General features: G+C 37.1%; 5 protein-coding genes and 1 pseudogene across 5 annotated transcripts; 2 read left to right on the top strand and 4 right to left on the bottom strand.

Moving 5' to 3' along the window:
- The first annotated feature begins 1,708 nt into the window (after positions 1-1,708).
- Positions 1,709-2,245, top strand: LOC119995480. The gene has a single exon (XM_038841993.1). The coding sequence runs from the start codon at positions 1,782-1,784 to the stop codon at positions 2,064-2,066; it is 285 nt and encodes a 94-aa protein (XP_038697921.1). The 5' UTR covers positions 1,709-1,781; the 3' UTR covers positions 2,067-2,245.
- A 1,242-nt stretch (positions 2,246-3,487) lies between these two features.
- Positions 3,488-4,642, bottom strand: LOC119995479 (protein GAST1). The gene is made up of 4 exons (XM_038841992.1): positions 4,484-4,642; positions 4,046-4,105; positions 3,907-3,940; positions 3,488-3,805 (listed from the first exon to the last, which is right to left on the bottom strand). The coding sequence occupies exons 1-4, from the start codon at positions 4,550-4,552 to the stop codon at positions 3,624-3,626; spliced, it is 345 nt and encodes a 114-aa protein (XP_038697920.1). The 5' UTR covers positions 4,553-4,642; the 3' UTR covers positions 3,488-3,623.
- Positions 4,643-4,989: 347 nt separating this feature from the next.
- Positions 4,990-6,633, bottom strand: LOC119995478. Its single transcript, XM_038841991.1, has 3 exons — positions 6,370-6,633; positions 6,033-6,126; positions 4,990-5,888 (listed from the first exon to the last, which is right to left on the bottom strand). Exons 1-3 carry the CDS (start codon positions 6,623-6,625, stop codon positions 5,762-5,764), a joined length of 477 nt encoding a protein of 158 aa, XP_038697919.1. The 5' UTR covers positions 6,626-6,633; the 3' UTR covers positions 4,990-5,761.
- Positions 6,634-7,118: 485 nt separating this feature from the next.
- LOC119995477 lies at positions 7,119-10,089 on the bottom strand (annotated as a pseudogene).
- A 291-nt stretch (positions 10,090-10,380) lies between these two features.
- LOC119995422 (fluoride export protein 1-like) lies at positions 10,381-11,766 on the bottom strand. The gene is made up of 2 exons (XM_038841910.1): positions 11,633-11,766; positions 10,381-11,493 (listed from the first exon to the last, which is right to left on the bottom strand). Exons 1-2 carry the CDS (start codon positions 11,652-11,654, stop codon positions 10,442-10,444), a joined length of 1,074 nt encoding a protein of 357 aa, XP_038697838.1. The 5' UTR covers positions 11,655-11,766; the 3' UTR covers positions 10,381-10,441.
- A 1,153-nt stretch (positions 11,767-12,919) lies between these two features.
- On the top strand, positions 12,920-15,083 carry LOC119993882 (protein EARLY RESPONSIVE TO DEHYDRATION 15-like). Its single transcript, XM_038841184.1, has 3 exons — positions 12,920-13,037; positions 14,247-14,609; positions 14,765-15,083. Exons 2-3 carry the CDS (start codon positions 14,282-14,284, stop codon positions 14,818-14,820), a joined length of 384 nt encoding a protein of 127 aa, XP_038697112.1. The 5' UTR covers positions 12,920-13,037; positions 14,247-14,281; the 3' UTR covers positions 14,821-15,083.
- The last annotated feature ends 29 nt before the right edge of the window (positions 15,084-15,112 follow it).

Below are 15,112 nucleotides of genomic sequence, written 5' to 3'. Positions count from 1 at the left end.
CATGAATCCGTTACACTTTGTATGTATATCTATTTTTTTATCATCCGTACATATTCAATATCAAATATTACTTCTAAGTTTTATCATCATAGTCAAAAATTAAAATATCAAAATTTTGGCTTGTTGTATAGTTAAAAGAAAAACAAAGTTGGAGATAAAAATTGGTTTTCAAAGTTGTTAATAGGGGATGAAATTGTTTCTCATAAAAAGATCTACAAACATAAGAGGTATGTACAGGGGTAGAACTTAGTGCAGGATCTGGGGCAACGCCCCCGGATTTTATTTTTTTTTAGTTCTATATATATCACTTGTAAACGTAACCCCCGATATAAGTCGGTGCAATAGTGCCCTAAGTCTTTCGTATCTTCTCCCCTTGAAGACTAGTTTATTGATCTAGAGGTACTACTTGCTATAGTTGTGAACTTTCATATCATGGTTATTAAAGCTTGATTCATGTGTCATGTCTATCGAGTTTGTTATTAGTTAGTTCATGGGCTTGTGTTTGAGTATTTCGATCCAATAAATATCATATATGTATAAACTTCAATTATTTTACTTAAGGTGGGGCAGAGTCTTGTAAATAAAAATTTTAATTTTTTTTAATCTGTACTATTAATTTTTTTAGGTTCAAATGGTTTCGCCCGTGGGTATGTACCAACCAACAAATTTTATTGGGAGACGTGCTATAATAGTATAATTTATAAAAATATGGATCCAAAATGTTCAAATTATAAAAAAAAAATTCACAAAATAATTATTTGATTATTGAATTGTTCAATTGGACTAAATATCTATTACCTGATGTCCAAGAAAGAAACTTTCTGTTTCTAGTAATTAATAAGTTTTTGGAAAGGTCAAAACAGGACAGTGAAATCCTGTATGCATCTAAAGACAATATTTTTTTTCTAAAAATGAAAAAATTTATCGACAAAAAATGTTTGAATATTTCAATCTAAACCCACAAATTTTTTGTTTAGTTTGTCCAAGTTTATCACATGACAGTGTTGTTTTAGTCTGTCCAATTTTATCTCGTGACAGTGTTGTCAACACGGTGTTGTTCAGTATTTGTGTTTTTTTTTGTTGATCTTGAGTTTTGGAGCTTACTTTCTTTGACTTCGGTTTGTAATTTTTTGAATTGTTTTCACAACGTTAAGTGTAATTTTGTTATTATGGAATGAATTGTTGGGGATTATACCATTTTCAAAAAAATAAAATCTAAACCCACAAAGTATATTATAGACTAATTACCAATTATGACCAAAAAAATTCCCTTTCTCGGATTGTTCTTTTTCCTCTATGTTTCTTTGTGCAAAAATGTTAGAGATCCCAATAGAAAGCATTTCAGTCATCTCAGTAGCGAATCTTGTCCCTTGTTTGATGTAAGTGTAAGGGCTCACAAAACCCAGTGATTGAATCAAAGAGCGACATATCCATTATTAAGATGATTGAGATGTTTTTTACTACGATCCCTATTCTTTATGTTCTTTGCGTGGAGGACAAGCACCTCATTTCTAATGTCAAAATAAATAAAGAAATTAAATAGAAAAAAAAAATGAACAAAAGAGGAGAGAATATGCTTGTGAACCCATTTGACCACCAAAATCACATGCCAAAACAAAAAAGGTTAGAAACTCATATAAATTGACTTTCCCTATTTTGCCCTTCACTCATCCCTCTATATAAGTCCTATTGCCCTGCCTTTCCAAACCAAAACATAAAACAAAACCTCTAAAGATAGCTTCTTTGTCTTTTGCTTTGAAGATCTTGAGACAGAGATTCCCATGGCAGGCCTTCAATGGAACTTCTTCCCTACCGATATCTTGTACCCTAAAACACAAACCTCAGGAACCGAGACCACAACTCTCAAAGTAGCTGTTCCTCTGCAAACTCAAAAGAGAGATCATGATGAGGGTAGCAATCGCAATGGTCTTCTTCAGTACAATTTCTTCCCTACTGATTTCTTCTATCCTAAACCACCACAAGCTGCCCCGGCTCTTCCGATGAAAGCTCTTGGAGATTTCGCTGATCGTGATCCTCTTCAACGACCAAACATCAAGTCTTCTTAATTAGTGGTTCCAGAAAGCAGGGGATGAGCAATAAACCGGGGATTGTTGGAGAAATTGAAGTTGTGTGAAAGAATAATTGAGCTTTTCTAGCATTGAAAGACAGAGATTCTTATGATAATTGTGTATTTGATTGAAATTGATTATCAAATCAAGTTATTTTGAGATGGGTAATTTTTGTTTCTCACTATCTAACTTGCCATTAAATTCATCTTCTTTGTGGACAACTTTTGTGTGAAGTTCTGATTATATGTATGAATTCAACAATCAAAAAATAATTGAGATTATGTTCTAATGAAAAGAAAAAAAAAGGAAAGTTTTATGAAACCGAATATTCTGGAATATGCAACAGAGAAGGCGTGCATTGACCATACTCTTGTTCTAAAAAATCAATTAATGTAGCTTTGGCTGAAGTTAATTATTAAACTTTGATGAAGACTCTGTTTCTTTTCATTCTCTGCCGCACATTTTGTTAGATTTTCACGTGCTTGAGGAGGTAGGAGGGGAAATGTAACATTTCTAACACAAGGAAGTTGTTTTATAATAGGGACTGTTTGGGGATCCATTCATCCATGTCACCTAATTTACAAAGATGTCAACAATTGCATGTTTCGACTTTCAAGTGGGTATTACAGGGTTGGTTTTTATAATACAGATTCCATCTCATGCATAGCATAAAGCTTTAAAAGATTTGCTTAATCTATTGACCAGTCATACTTTCAACGCGCATGGGTATTAGCATCATGGATTTATGGGAATCTCTGTGAGAGCTACTCTCCAAAAGATTTGCTTAATCTATAGATTCTATCCCATGGCAGACCTTGAAGAACAACATAACATATGATGATTGTTGATCCGAAAATCTACAATCGACTTGTAATGTAGATCGAGACCTTCGACAACCCTGCAAGATCATGTGAGAGGTCGATTGTGAAGCTTGAGCACTGGTGTGGTGTCAGTTGGGGAAGCTCGGACGATCAAGTCAATCAACGGTAAAGAAAATATTTAGTGAGAGAAGTGAAAAGCTTTTACAGATGCATCAATGGGCCCTTCTCTATTTATAATGCTCAATAATATCATGTGACGATAGTACGGATGGACCTTAGGCTTAGATTGGGCCAAAGGCTTGATAAGAACTTCCTGACAATGTTGGTTTGGAGCCTTTGAGATATGTATGTGGGCCTCTGTAGCCCAATTGGAGTGGGCGGCTTCTATGGGCCTCTTTGTAGATTGGGTTTGAATTGGACCATCGTGAATCCACCGTCAATTGGACATTGGGCCTTGGTCTGTCGGCCCTCATGTGAGCGTGAATCCTTGCATGGACGGTTTTTTGCCCATACAATTAAGCATATCTCACTGATGTTTGAACAGTTAGTTCAACAAACATAAGCACAAGTACAGTAATTAGTCAAGTAGATCTAAACTTGTTACTTTAAAGTCCAATTGCATTCATAGTACTATGCAAATACAACACAAGGAAGTCCATTAAGCAATCTTTCACCTGTATAGAATGACTTAATACCCAAAACTGTAAAGTCGTAGGACAGCCATTTTCAAAATTCAAGGGCATTTGGGTCCTCCTCTCTTGGTCTTCCAATTGTTGTAACAAGGGCAGGACTGCTTGTTTCCATAAGTTCCTGCAGGCACGCACAAGCACTTTGCACAGCATTTTTGGCAGAAGAATAGGCATGGCTTCTTGTATGCTGTGTTCGAGCATCTCGTGCTGCATCGCGGAGAACATTCTGCGAGTTTACATATTAATGATCCTTAGTTCAGTTCACATTTTTGTTGAATTCCCATGAAATTGGTATTTGGTTAATGAGGCCATGCATTCTTAATTTACCTTGTGGATTGAGGCTTCCTTGAGTGGTGCCATGCTGAAAATCCCAGATAAGATCATGGTTAGTACTTAATGCAGGAATTCAAGAGATTAATAATTACAATGAAAACCAACCACCAGTACAAATATAAGTCCTCATCACCTGGGGAAGATTACTGCTGTTTGGTTGAGGCTGTGGGGTTGGAGCCTCACTCATGGCAGCCTGTAAGCATTGTGAGGCAAAGAGATTAGTCATGATCCATGTTGACTTCGTAATTGGATTAGACACCTTACTATAAAGTCATTATATACAATTTGAAACATAATTGTGTTGTCCGAACAGAATTATAAGGCAACATGTAAGAGGAATCACACTGTAAGTTGTAACATCTGTGAATTTATCATGTGTTACATACATGGTATATAAAATTCACAATGTTACCACATTTTGTTTTTGGAACAGTGGTTGCAATTATCCGCGCAAAGAAAACTTATGATTGATTTCTAAGACCATCGTCCCACTATTTTAAGCATCAAAGGAGGAGAACCAGAATATAAATGAGGGTGAGGGAGCTAATCATAGAAGGTGAGAAAAGCTTACATGATTATCTACCAACAAAAGAAGCAAGAAAACAATAGACAACATCAAAATGCTTTGCTTTCTTGCCATTTCAAAGTTTTGATGAGAGAAAAGTTTTAGCAAAATGCCTAATAGAGAGAGAGAGAGAGAGAGAGAGAGAGAGAGGAATGTTGTGACTCGAGTGGTAGTAGAAGCAGTAGAGAGTCATATTTATAGGCAATCAAAGGATTATTGAAAATGAATTTTGGAATATATCTCCAAATGCATGAAAAAAGTCAGCAATCACACTTTGGCAATGGACAATAATCTTTTCATCTGTTAATGACTTCACATTCACTCATAATCTTATGATGAAATCAAGGGGCTGCAGTTCATTCATGAAATCATCTTGTGATTCCTACCCATGTGAAATAGCTAACCTGAAAATGACAGGAGCTCCCTTCACATGTGCACTCACATGTGTTCTAAAGATTTTTCGCATGTGGACCCCTCAAATTCACAAATAAACAACAACATATACAGAGATAGGAGTTGAAGAGCAGAAAACCTTACAAGTACTTCTCAAAGTCCAATCTTCCCCGTGATCAAATTTGTTTGTTTCTATTTCCTTTTGTGACCTTGGAAATACGTTGTGTCTGTCTGCATGCGCAAGAGACAAAGGAGATGCTGCTGCCAACCGCCCCTCTGGACCATCAAGGTTAGGTATTCAGTCAGTTATGTTAGCTCCCCATCATCATGCCTGTACTTATCATCTTCTCTGTGGCGGGCTCTCTTTGACGGACCTAAACTCTACACAACTGAAGAAATGTTTCGGGAAGGCAGAGGAATCAACAATTATAACAATGAATAGTAACAACAAACAATTCATAAGTAGGAAGTGTAGGAGCTCAACAAAGTTGTAGCACCACTTACATTTTAGTCTTGCTATTGCTAAATCATCCGTTTGGCTTATCCCAAGAATGGTCTGGTTGTAGTTCTACTCAACATGATTACACATCAAAATACAAAAAGCCACAATCTGTTTTTAGATATACCATCTACAATAGTACAGTGCAACTTTATAAGCAAAATTTTGACATTGAATGAAAAAGTCATAAAGAATTATACTGCCATTCCACCACGAGAAAAAAATATATAGGATATATGATTAATAAGCCCAGTTACAGAACCAACATCCAAATTCTCATGTCCAGAGTGAACTCTCAAAAATTGAAACAAAACACGTTAGAAACAATATTCCAAATTTCATAAATAATCAACAATAATGAGTTCGTGTAGGTTAAGTGGTATATTATTAGATCAACAAAATATATGGTCTGCCCGGCATGAAAGAATCGAATAGCAGCGGAGACACCAATAATCCTTAGATGAGATGAACATCCATGGCATTGTTGTAGGGAGGCTGGTGCCCACAGAAGATGGGATCCTGAGCAGAAGAACAATGGCAGAAGCTGAGAGAGATATATGGCTCTGGCACAGATACAAAAAGGATTGACAAAATGAAAAGGGATAAAGAGAGAAATTGATAACCCTAGGTGAGACAGATATTGATCCATATGAAGTAACTTACCTCTTTCCAGTCAGAACTCCGTAAGTTAAAACAGGTACAAATGAGGCAGAAGCCGAAGAAACAACCTTCTGGTAGTGAGGCACTAGTAGTTGACCTGTAATACAATTCATAGAAGTTGATGTCAAGGCACAGCATAAAATCAATGACACAAATAGTCAGAGAGATCATAACTAGGTCTGAATGTGTATGATATATACAGTTTTCAAAAATGGTTTTAACTTCTAACAGTACAACCAACAACTGATGGCAAGGAATGTTATTTATACAATCTGTTTTCAAGAAAAGCCTGAAGTATATGTATTGAACTTTCTTAGAGAAAAATAGCTCGGCGCCTTACTCATGCTCAAGAAGTTGCTGTGGAGAATTGAAACCAAAAAATTAGATCTATTTCTTCTTGTTCGCTCATTTTTCTGTGAAACATCTAAAGGTGAACTGATTTCATCAAAGCTAAAAGATTCTGGAGACTCAATGCTATCACTCTGGCAAGATAATATTTCAAACCATATTCCTAGAGGAAACCTTTTCCAATTCACCAACCATAAAAATTTTTTTATGTCAGGCATGCCATGGATAACAGATACAAACTTGCACATAAATATTTTCATCACACTAAACTACATTGATAGTTTAGAAAGTAAATCCATCAAAATTACAAGTAGAAAATCTGATTAGGCATGCACTGGAACAGAGGTAACATAAAACTTTAAAACGTTCATCATGTTGAGGTGAAATAGATGTAATAACACTTGCAATATCAAATTCATGAGCATTGACAAAGAAAACTGGCACAATAACAATAACTCAGCAGCACGTGGATGGGACCATCAAAATTTACGAAATAAGTGAGTAGATATGTAAGTTATCCAAAAAAAGGAGTTAATTAAAATTTTTTTTTTGCCTTATGGTTGCAAGTGGAAATATCTAAAAAATTCAACAACTAAAGCAAGAAAAAGATACAATAGAAGTCTGGTTTACCTGAAAAGGCGCCACAAAGCTGCTAATGCCTGTATCTGATGTGAATATGTTAAGACTCTCTCAGAACAATATCAGAAAATCACACAAATGATAGCGGAACAAACACAGATCTAAGATAGTAATATAGAAATTGATTAACACTGGCAATAAGTAACTGGGATTACAAGAAACCTAGCTTTCGAGGAGCTAGCACCTCCTTACAAAATATCCAAATACCAGTCTGTCCTATTCTAGCCTCCCTAGCACTACTATAAACCCTGCCAAAACCCTGCCACAAAACAGCAACGTGCTTACACCAACAAAAGACATACACGTGTGGAAATCACGACCCTCCATCTGTCTCTTCCAGATTCTTCTTGCCCTTCCTCCTGTAATATTTCAAAACAACCTTATCAGAATACAAAAGTGAGATCAACCAATGAAGAGCAGAGACATGCGATGTTGTAAGCATAATCACATCAGCGGTCAAAGCAGCAGGCATAGACAATCCAAAAAGAATCCCTGATATGGCAAGACCTTTGACAAAATAAATGAATAGGAAACCCACAAAAATCCAGAGGGTAGACCAAATTTGGATTGCATTAAGAGAAATAATGCCAAGAACTCCTGCTAATTCGGTGTTCAACTTGAAACCTGCTGGCACTCCCATTCTGCCTTAACAAACAGTACCAAGCAATCATGTTTCCCAGAATAACATCAAAAGCTATACTTGACCACATGGAGTGCTTATGCAGTGCAGCTTTCTCTGCATATTCCACACATGACTTAGACCTGGCCAGAAATGGGAGGAAAATCAGAATGGTGCGTAAATGGAACTCTAAACCACAAAATTCGAGACGGGAAAAAAATAAATACTCATGGATAACAAAGGATCCAAGAACAAACCCTCATGTCAATATATGAAAGAAACCCAAAATTCATATTGCGGTTTCATTAATATGGAAATAAAAATTTTATTGCAAGCCAGACTTCACAAATATTATTCAAAAAATTGATTTAAACCATGCAATTCCAAACAATAGTCCAGTTTTAACTTTTGAATAAAGAGTAGAACTACTACAATAATATGTTATATGTTTGAAACTTAAAATTTTAATAAAATGATTCTCCTATTTCAACAGTAACTCTCTGGTCACCTGATGTTTTTCTGTCCAAGAGTGATTGGCCAATATAAGATCTGACAACAGCGGATATGCATATTTTTCCAAGTCATACTGAATAACCTTGCTGGTGTTAAGTACATCCAGGTTTGTGATCCAAAACTCAAAAAGCAGTGAAAGAATTGAAGGACGATGTAGAATAAAGTGGACAACGACGCTAAGGAAATGGCCAATGTAAGCCACAATAAGCCAAATAACCTGATAATAGCCACAAAAATGAACATTAAAAGGTGCAGACAATCAGGGAAGGCATGAGCCAAAGTCTAGCAGAGAATACTTGTGGATAATGCGATTTCTAGTATAAATTGTTTTATTGCCAACGAGACCCTTGAAAGTTTTGTTAGTTGCACCAGTGCTGTTCATTGCCAGAACAACTGAATCCTGAACCAATAAAAGAAAATATAAAAGTTGAATTCACCAATTAGAAAATTGGCTAATTGAAAGACAAATAAATAAAAAACTTAGTCTTGAACAAACAATACCAAGTCATTTAGATTCTGCTTTTGCTGAAGTTCGTAAACCCACTTAGGTTTCTTGCGAGGAACATTCATTTGCTCTAACTGGTTCCATGTTCCTTGTGAGTAATGGTGAACGCCATATATGGGAGTTTCATAAACTACTACCTGAACATTTTCAAACAGAAAAAAGAGAGGAGATTTAACAGCTAAAAATTACGTTAAACCATAAAAATGTGCAGTATGAGCAATTATGACTTACATACGTGGACATCACAGAGTAATCACTGGCCCATTCCAATGAATATGATGCAACTTAGGAATCCCATTAATTTTGTCCCTATTATAATCATGGGGAATATAAAACAGCTGAATCCAGCAACTGCTTCCAATAGAACCTTGCCTATAATTTGCAAACAATCCATCAACTTTTTGGCATCCACACGTCCATCCCCCATAAGTTTCTTTAGAATTATCTTGTCCGCTAGCCGCAGAAGCAAAGCCATGGGCGAAAGACTTTCCTTGAACATCTTCCAATTCAGCTCCTAACCTCTGCCCATCACGGATAGGAAATGCATCACAGAGACCCAGCAAGGTGAACATAGATTTATCCTGTAGAAATGTAGGCATGCTTCTATTTGTTCCAAGGACGATCTCCTGCACACAACAAAAAAGGCGGTAACACACGATTCTCAGTTATCGAGATTCAAATTCATTGTGGCAGAGATTCACACCGCCAATGCTCATTTACTTAGAAATACTAATCTTACTTTCATCACGGACTCAAATTGCACAAGGAATTTTTGGTTAAAATGTGTTCAAGTCTCAGCGATATGGCAAGCATCAAGATATGTAAAAATGGCTTCACTACTTAAAAACTGCATGGCTGCTGAATTCGGAAACAAAGAGCAACTCTAGCCATACACATGCATAAGCTCGAGCAAATTTAATTCCAGTTAGGAATCCTACCTCGAGACCAGATTGGCCGCAGTGAGAAAGTGAAGGCTCATCAGAAGTGAAAGCAACTACAATGTCGAGAAGCTGGAGAGCAAGAGACGAACCACCCAAACAAGAAACTGCAGGAGCATGGTTCAGACGATGTAAGCTTCTTTGGCCACCAAATCCTACAATTTTGCCTCACTTTTTCACCGTTTTATCTTCATAAGGTGTGCAATTCTTATTCTGATCAAAGATTAAAATAGAAATAAATTATTAACAATTAGGTTAACAAATTCAAACATTTGATTTTTCCTTGTCATCCACCATTGTTTCATTAACCAATCCAGGAAAGAAATTAAAAAACCAGATAAGCGAGAGGAAGATTGGCATACTGGCAAGATATATCGCCGCAGGGATGAAGAATGAGAGGATCCAGGGACGACGTGACGGAGTGCGGAAACAAAAAACGATGCCGTTCTTGTTATGTCGAGGCAGAGATGGTAAGAAAATTGGGGGCCGAAAGGCCCGAAACCACCAGTTTGATTTTAGTGGGCCGGGCCTTGGAGCGTAGGCATGCAATTTACAAAAAAATAATTTTTTCCTTTGAGCATGCAGGGATGTTTGTTTATAATTTATTTCTTTTGAGCATGCAGGGATGCTTATGGTCGATTTCGATCTTTTTTTTATTAATTTTTTGACATGAAAATAACCGACCAATCAATCAATTGTTGACGATTTTTTCAGTTGATTTTCACTAATATATCGACCAATCGGTTCAGATCGGTCGATTCGATTCAAGCGATTAATTTGGATAGCAAGAAGTATTTATTGCAAGAATTACAACAGAAGAATCATTTATCACAAAAAGAGCCTCGAAGGACTAGCTATATGGTCTTGTCCAAACAGGTACAGAATATATCAGAGTTCCTAATCCAAATGACAAACCTATTGTCATTAGAGCATATGCATAAGCTCTCCAAGGATGGTTGCTTTCGCTCATTGCATTAAACTCTGCAACAAAAGTAGAAACAGTACTCAAACAACCCAAAAACCCAAACTGAATTCCTGTCACAATGGTATTGCAAGTGCTTGTGTTCACTTCTTTTATGATAATTGCAAGTGCAGCCATGACACAAGCTGCAGAAACATTGGCAATCATTGTCCCAAATGGCACCCATTTCATCCTCTCCCTCCTTCCCAAACCGCACCCATTTAGTCTAGCCAAGAGCCACCTAACCCAAACCCCAAAGGGTCCAACCACACAAGCCAAACATAGTTGAGCTCTTGCATTGTTCCTGTTGAACTCCTTCACTAGTAATATTCCACTTATACTCCACAACAAGGCTAATATTATCATCAACACTATCAAAACCACCAATTGTATCCACCACTTGTTGATGGAATTAGAATGATTGGTTCCAGTCTTTGAACTACCCTTGTTGTTCATCCTTTTGAGAACCCATTTGAAACCTTTGGCTGTCTCAATCCCAAAAATGATGGAATAACAAACAAGAAAGAACCCAATTAGAAATCCAAGCAAACAGAAGAGCCAATCACCATTGACACTCAAATCAAGCATTTTCTGATTCCATCCACTGAAAGTTGTGAGGCTGCCAAGAAAACCAGTGGACAATCCAATAGCTAGAAAATCAGACACACCACTTGATATGTCTTCTTTGAAAACAACACCCAACCAACCCATCAAGAAAGAACCAATCATGTTTGATGGAAGATCGAGGTATAGTATGCTATGGTCACCTGTCACATTAGCAACACCAGGGCCAAACAGCTTTTGCAACAAATACCTTGCTAAAACCCCTAATATTCCGAAAATTCCCAAATGGGCAATACACGACATGTACTCCAGTGGCTTCGGTAAATTCGTTGTTTTGTCTTCCATTGAATCACCGCAGAGAGGAGATGTGATTTCGTCTGACATTGAATGTAATGTATTAAATTAAAAGGAAGAAAAATACTAAAATAGGTCCGGTTCATCGATTTTCTCGACAGCCAAACAAGAGAGAGAAAATTGAAAACCAATGAACAAGAGATAAGAGGGGAGAACGCAAACCAGCATTGCAGATTGCCGCCATTACTGACCGAATGGAGAGATGAGATTTCGGATATTGCGCCAATGCGTCTTGGACTTGACAATTTGTATGGTTGGCTGGTTGCTGTGATTTGAGGACGATAATTTGTGCGAGAGAAAGTATGGGCCTAACTTGAAGGGCCCGAAATTTTGTTTATGTCGTAACTTTTTGGGGCCCAACGTTTGTAACATGGGCCTAACTTGATGGTCATTGCTCCAAGTATATACGGTTTGGTCCATCACTAAACTATCACCCAAATAATTATGATAAAGTTAAATGATTAGAATATAATATCTTTTGGTTGACGGGATATATTGTGTTGTCTTATATATATTGTTTCTATCATACCTACCAACATGCCATGTTGATGACATTATTCATAATCCACTATTATAAACATGACATTATTCATAATATCTGTAAAAGAGTCTACCATCTCCCCACCACCATGTTGATGATCACTACTTCTTATTATGATCTTATATATGTAGATAATTAAAGATGGCGGGCCAAGGAGGCAAGGACTTTTCTAATGTGAAATATCAAATCCATTTCAACAATCTTCATTAGATCTAATAGTCTCAATATATCCTCTCTCCTTTTCTCATTAGTTCCTCCACTTCCATCTTGACTCTTGAGGTGCGTACGCATGCAGCTCATGTAAAGGAACCAGCTACAGTGATCATTCCCCTTCGCACTCTTCTAAACAGCAACACCAACCCAACTATGAAACTGCAATGTTCCCGCACTAGGCTAGATTTCTCCACATCGCCCCCATTTATTCCCTAGCTTGTTCTCACGTTCGAGTGTTTGTTGGTCATCTTGGCCGGTGGGTCATCACATAGCTTCTTAAGATGAACGAAGATGACAAAGATTACAATGATTGATATCTCAATTATCCCAACTAATACACGTGATTCAAATAAATTTGTGAGGTCCGTATATACTTAAAGTCAGGATGTACGTGAAATACTAGGAGTTTTCTATCATTGTTCATTACTATAATATGAATGAGAGCTAAAATCATATCCAAGCATTATTTTATTTTATTTTTATCCCCAAGCATTTATTGGTTCTGTAAGAATATTTTCCAGTTTGTCTTTGCTGACTCGTCAAATTCTAACAGGGTAAACGGTCAAAGTCAAAGTCAAGTAATAGCATCTCCGTAGACGCGTTCAAGGGCAGGTTACCGGCCACCGACCAGTAAAAAGTTACGAACATCAATCAGGCCGTACTGTGACAAAATCAGTTGACAGCTTCGATTACTTCAAACTTCAGCTTCGTATCCAAACCAACCAGGCTCGGTTGGCTTGTTCTATATATACCTCTACCTCCTTCGGTGTTTCAGGTGTGTGTAAGAGATATTTCCCAGTATTTTCTTTCGAGGTAATCAATCTTTATCGTTTTGTAATTGCTTTTTTGCGTTTTTGTGATTTTCTGTTTGGTCGACAAGAGTGGAGAAGAGAAGAGGTAATGGAAAGGCAAGAAATTGTGGTTTGTTTTCAATTACTTGTTCGATTTTTTAGGCGATCCAGTGGAGCTTTTCTTTGTTTTGATCGAGTAATGTATTCTATCTGTTCGGTTTGATGTATGTGGTTGTGTTATACACTCAGCCGCCTTTTCACTGGTTAATTTTGATTTTGTGTTTGGTTCCCAAGAAAAAGGATAATAATCTAATCAAACCACAGTCGGTTTGATAGTTCTTACTTGAGACTGATAGTTCTTAATTAACCAGGAATGTAAAAAGGCCAGGAATTTCTGTAGGATCTGTAATTTTTAGTTAGTTTTTGATCTCTTTATTTGTTGGGCGATCAGATGGAGCTTGTTGATCGTTAATTGAGTAGTCCTTGCAGTGAAATTTCGTATTCCCTGATTCCTGTTTCTCTCAACCAGGAATTTGCGCACTTGTTGCTAGATTTTTCTTGAAGATATTGTGATGTTTTGGAGAATTTTGAATCTGCTGCTCATTTCACTTTTCAGCTTCTGATTTAAGATCTGTATGAACTGGTGATGGGTATGGATGGTGTGTGATGTGTGCTTTCTGAATGGTGTTAGGAAGGCAGTCAATTGATTTTATGTTCATTAGGCTGATATTTTCTTCCAAGGCTTGTCTATGTATGTCAAAGAACGAACCAATCATCAGTATTATGTATGTCTTTGGTGATCATGGTGGCTGATTGATGAAGTTGCTCTTGCTTGATGTGGTAATATATGCATGGGTTAGGTAACAGCATTTTTTTTTATATCATTTAGTGAATCCAGCCTACCAGTGATGTTTTGTCGAGCATATATGGTTATCGTTGATTCTGAGCATTGACCGGTTTCTTGATTAAGTTTTATGGTTGATGTTTGGACTTTTTTCGGTTGTCTATGTGAATTTGATATGTGTTATTATTCTAAGCAAGAACTTTCACCTATGTTTCTTTGATGGCCAAAGTGAACTTGCTTTTATGTTTATCATGATGTTGAAATGTAGCGGTAGGGGAAACTCAATACTTAAATTGTGGTAATATTGGGAAATTTTCTTGATTTTCATGTGCCTGTCATGTAATATTTGCTCCAACTGTTAACGTCTTGTTTCAATCTGGATTACAGACTTCTAAGAGACGAGACAACCCATTGGCAGAAGGATGGCGCTGGTTTCAGGAAGTTCAACATTGAATCCTAATGCTCCTCTCTTTGTTCCTGCTGCATTCCGTCAAGTGGAGGATTTCTCCCCTGAGTGGTGGCAACTGATTACAACCTCAACATGGTACCACGACTACTGGCTTAACCAACATCAGGGTGAGGATGGCTTCTATGACAATGCGGATGATGACTTTGATACCAGTGATGTAGCTGCTTTGCTGCCCGACACATTTGATATTGATGTTAGCGAAGATTTCCCCGTTTTCAAAGTTCAGTTTGAAGATCTCACTTATGAAGCTGAAGTAGAGAGCAAGTCATCCCCTTTGAATGGTATATAAATGGATTGTTTCTATGAATATTGAGAATTCAGGAACTATTTAATGGTCGTTTTTGGGCATATGTTCTGTGAACTTGTTTCTTCTCAGTGGCTGACACAATTCCCATTATAACTATATATCTCACTGAATTTTGTTTCTGAATCATAGGCACTGATGCTGAGGTACCCAATGAAGGATCCAAGTTTGTTAAAACCTCTGGATGAAAGAGGCCAACAACAGTCTAGATCAGGAATCTACTTGGCCTGGCGGGAAAGCTTGGTCATTAACTTCAAGTTGCAGTTAGTCCAGCACTATAGGATTGTGTAGTTTCTGTAATTTCGGTGTAGAGCAGAGTAAGGTTGCAACTCTTGTACGTGTTTCCTATTGGGTTACTGTAGACAACAAAAGTGTAAAAATGAAAAATGAAAAATGTTAGTATGAAAAAGAAGTTCTATATTTCCTCATTGTGCTTCATTATTCATTAAAACAAGTGGTCTTGGATGAGATACAGGTTTG

This window comes from Tripterygium wilfordii, chromosome 3, assembly GCF_013401445.1.
Source record: "Tripterygium wilfordii isolate XIE 37 chromosome 3, ASM1340144v1, whole genome shotgun sequence".
Lineage (NCBI taxonomy): Eukaryota > Viridiplantae > Streptophyta > Magnoliopsida > Celastrales > Celastraceae > Tripterygium > Tripterygium wilfordii.
Note: the sequence above shows the minus strand (reverse complement) of the source record. Positions and strands in the feature narration are given on the sequence as shown.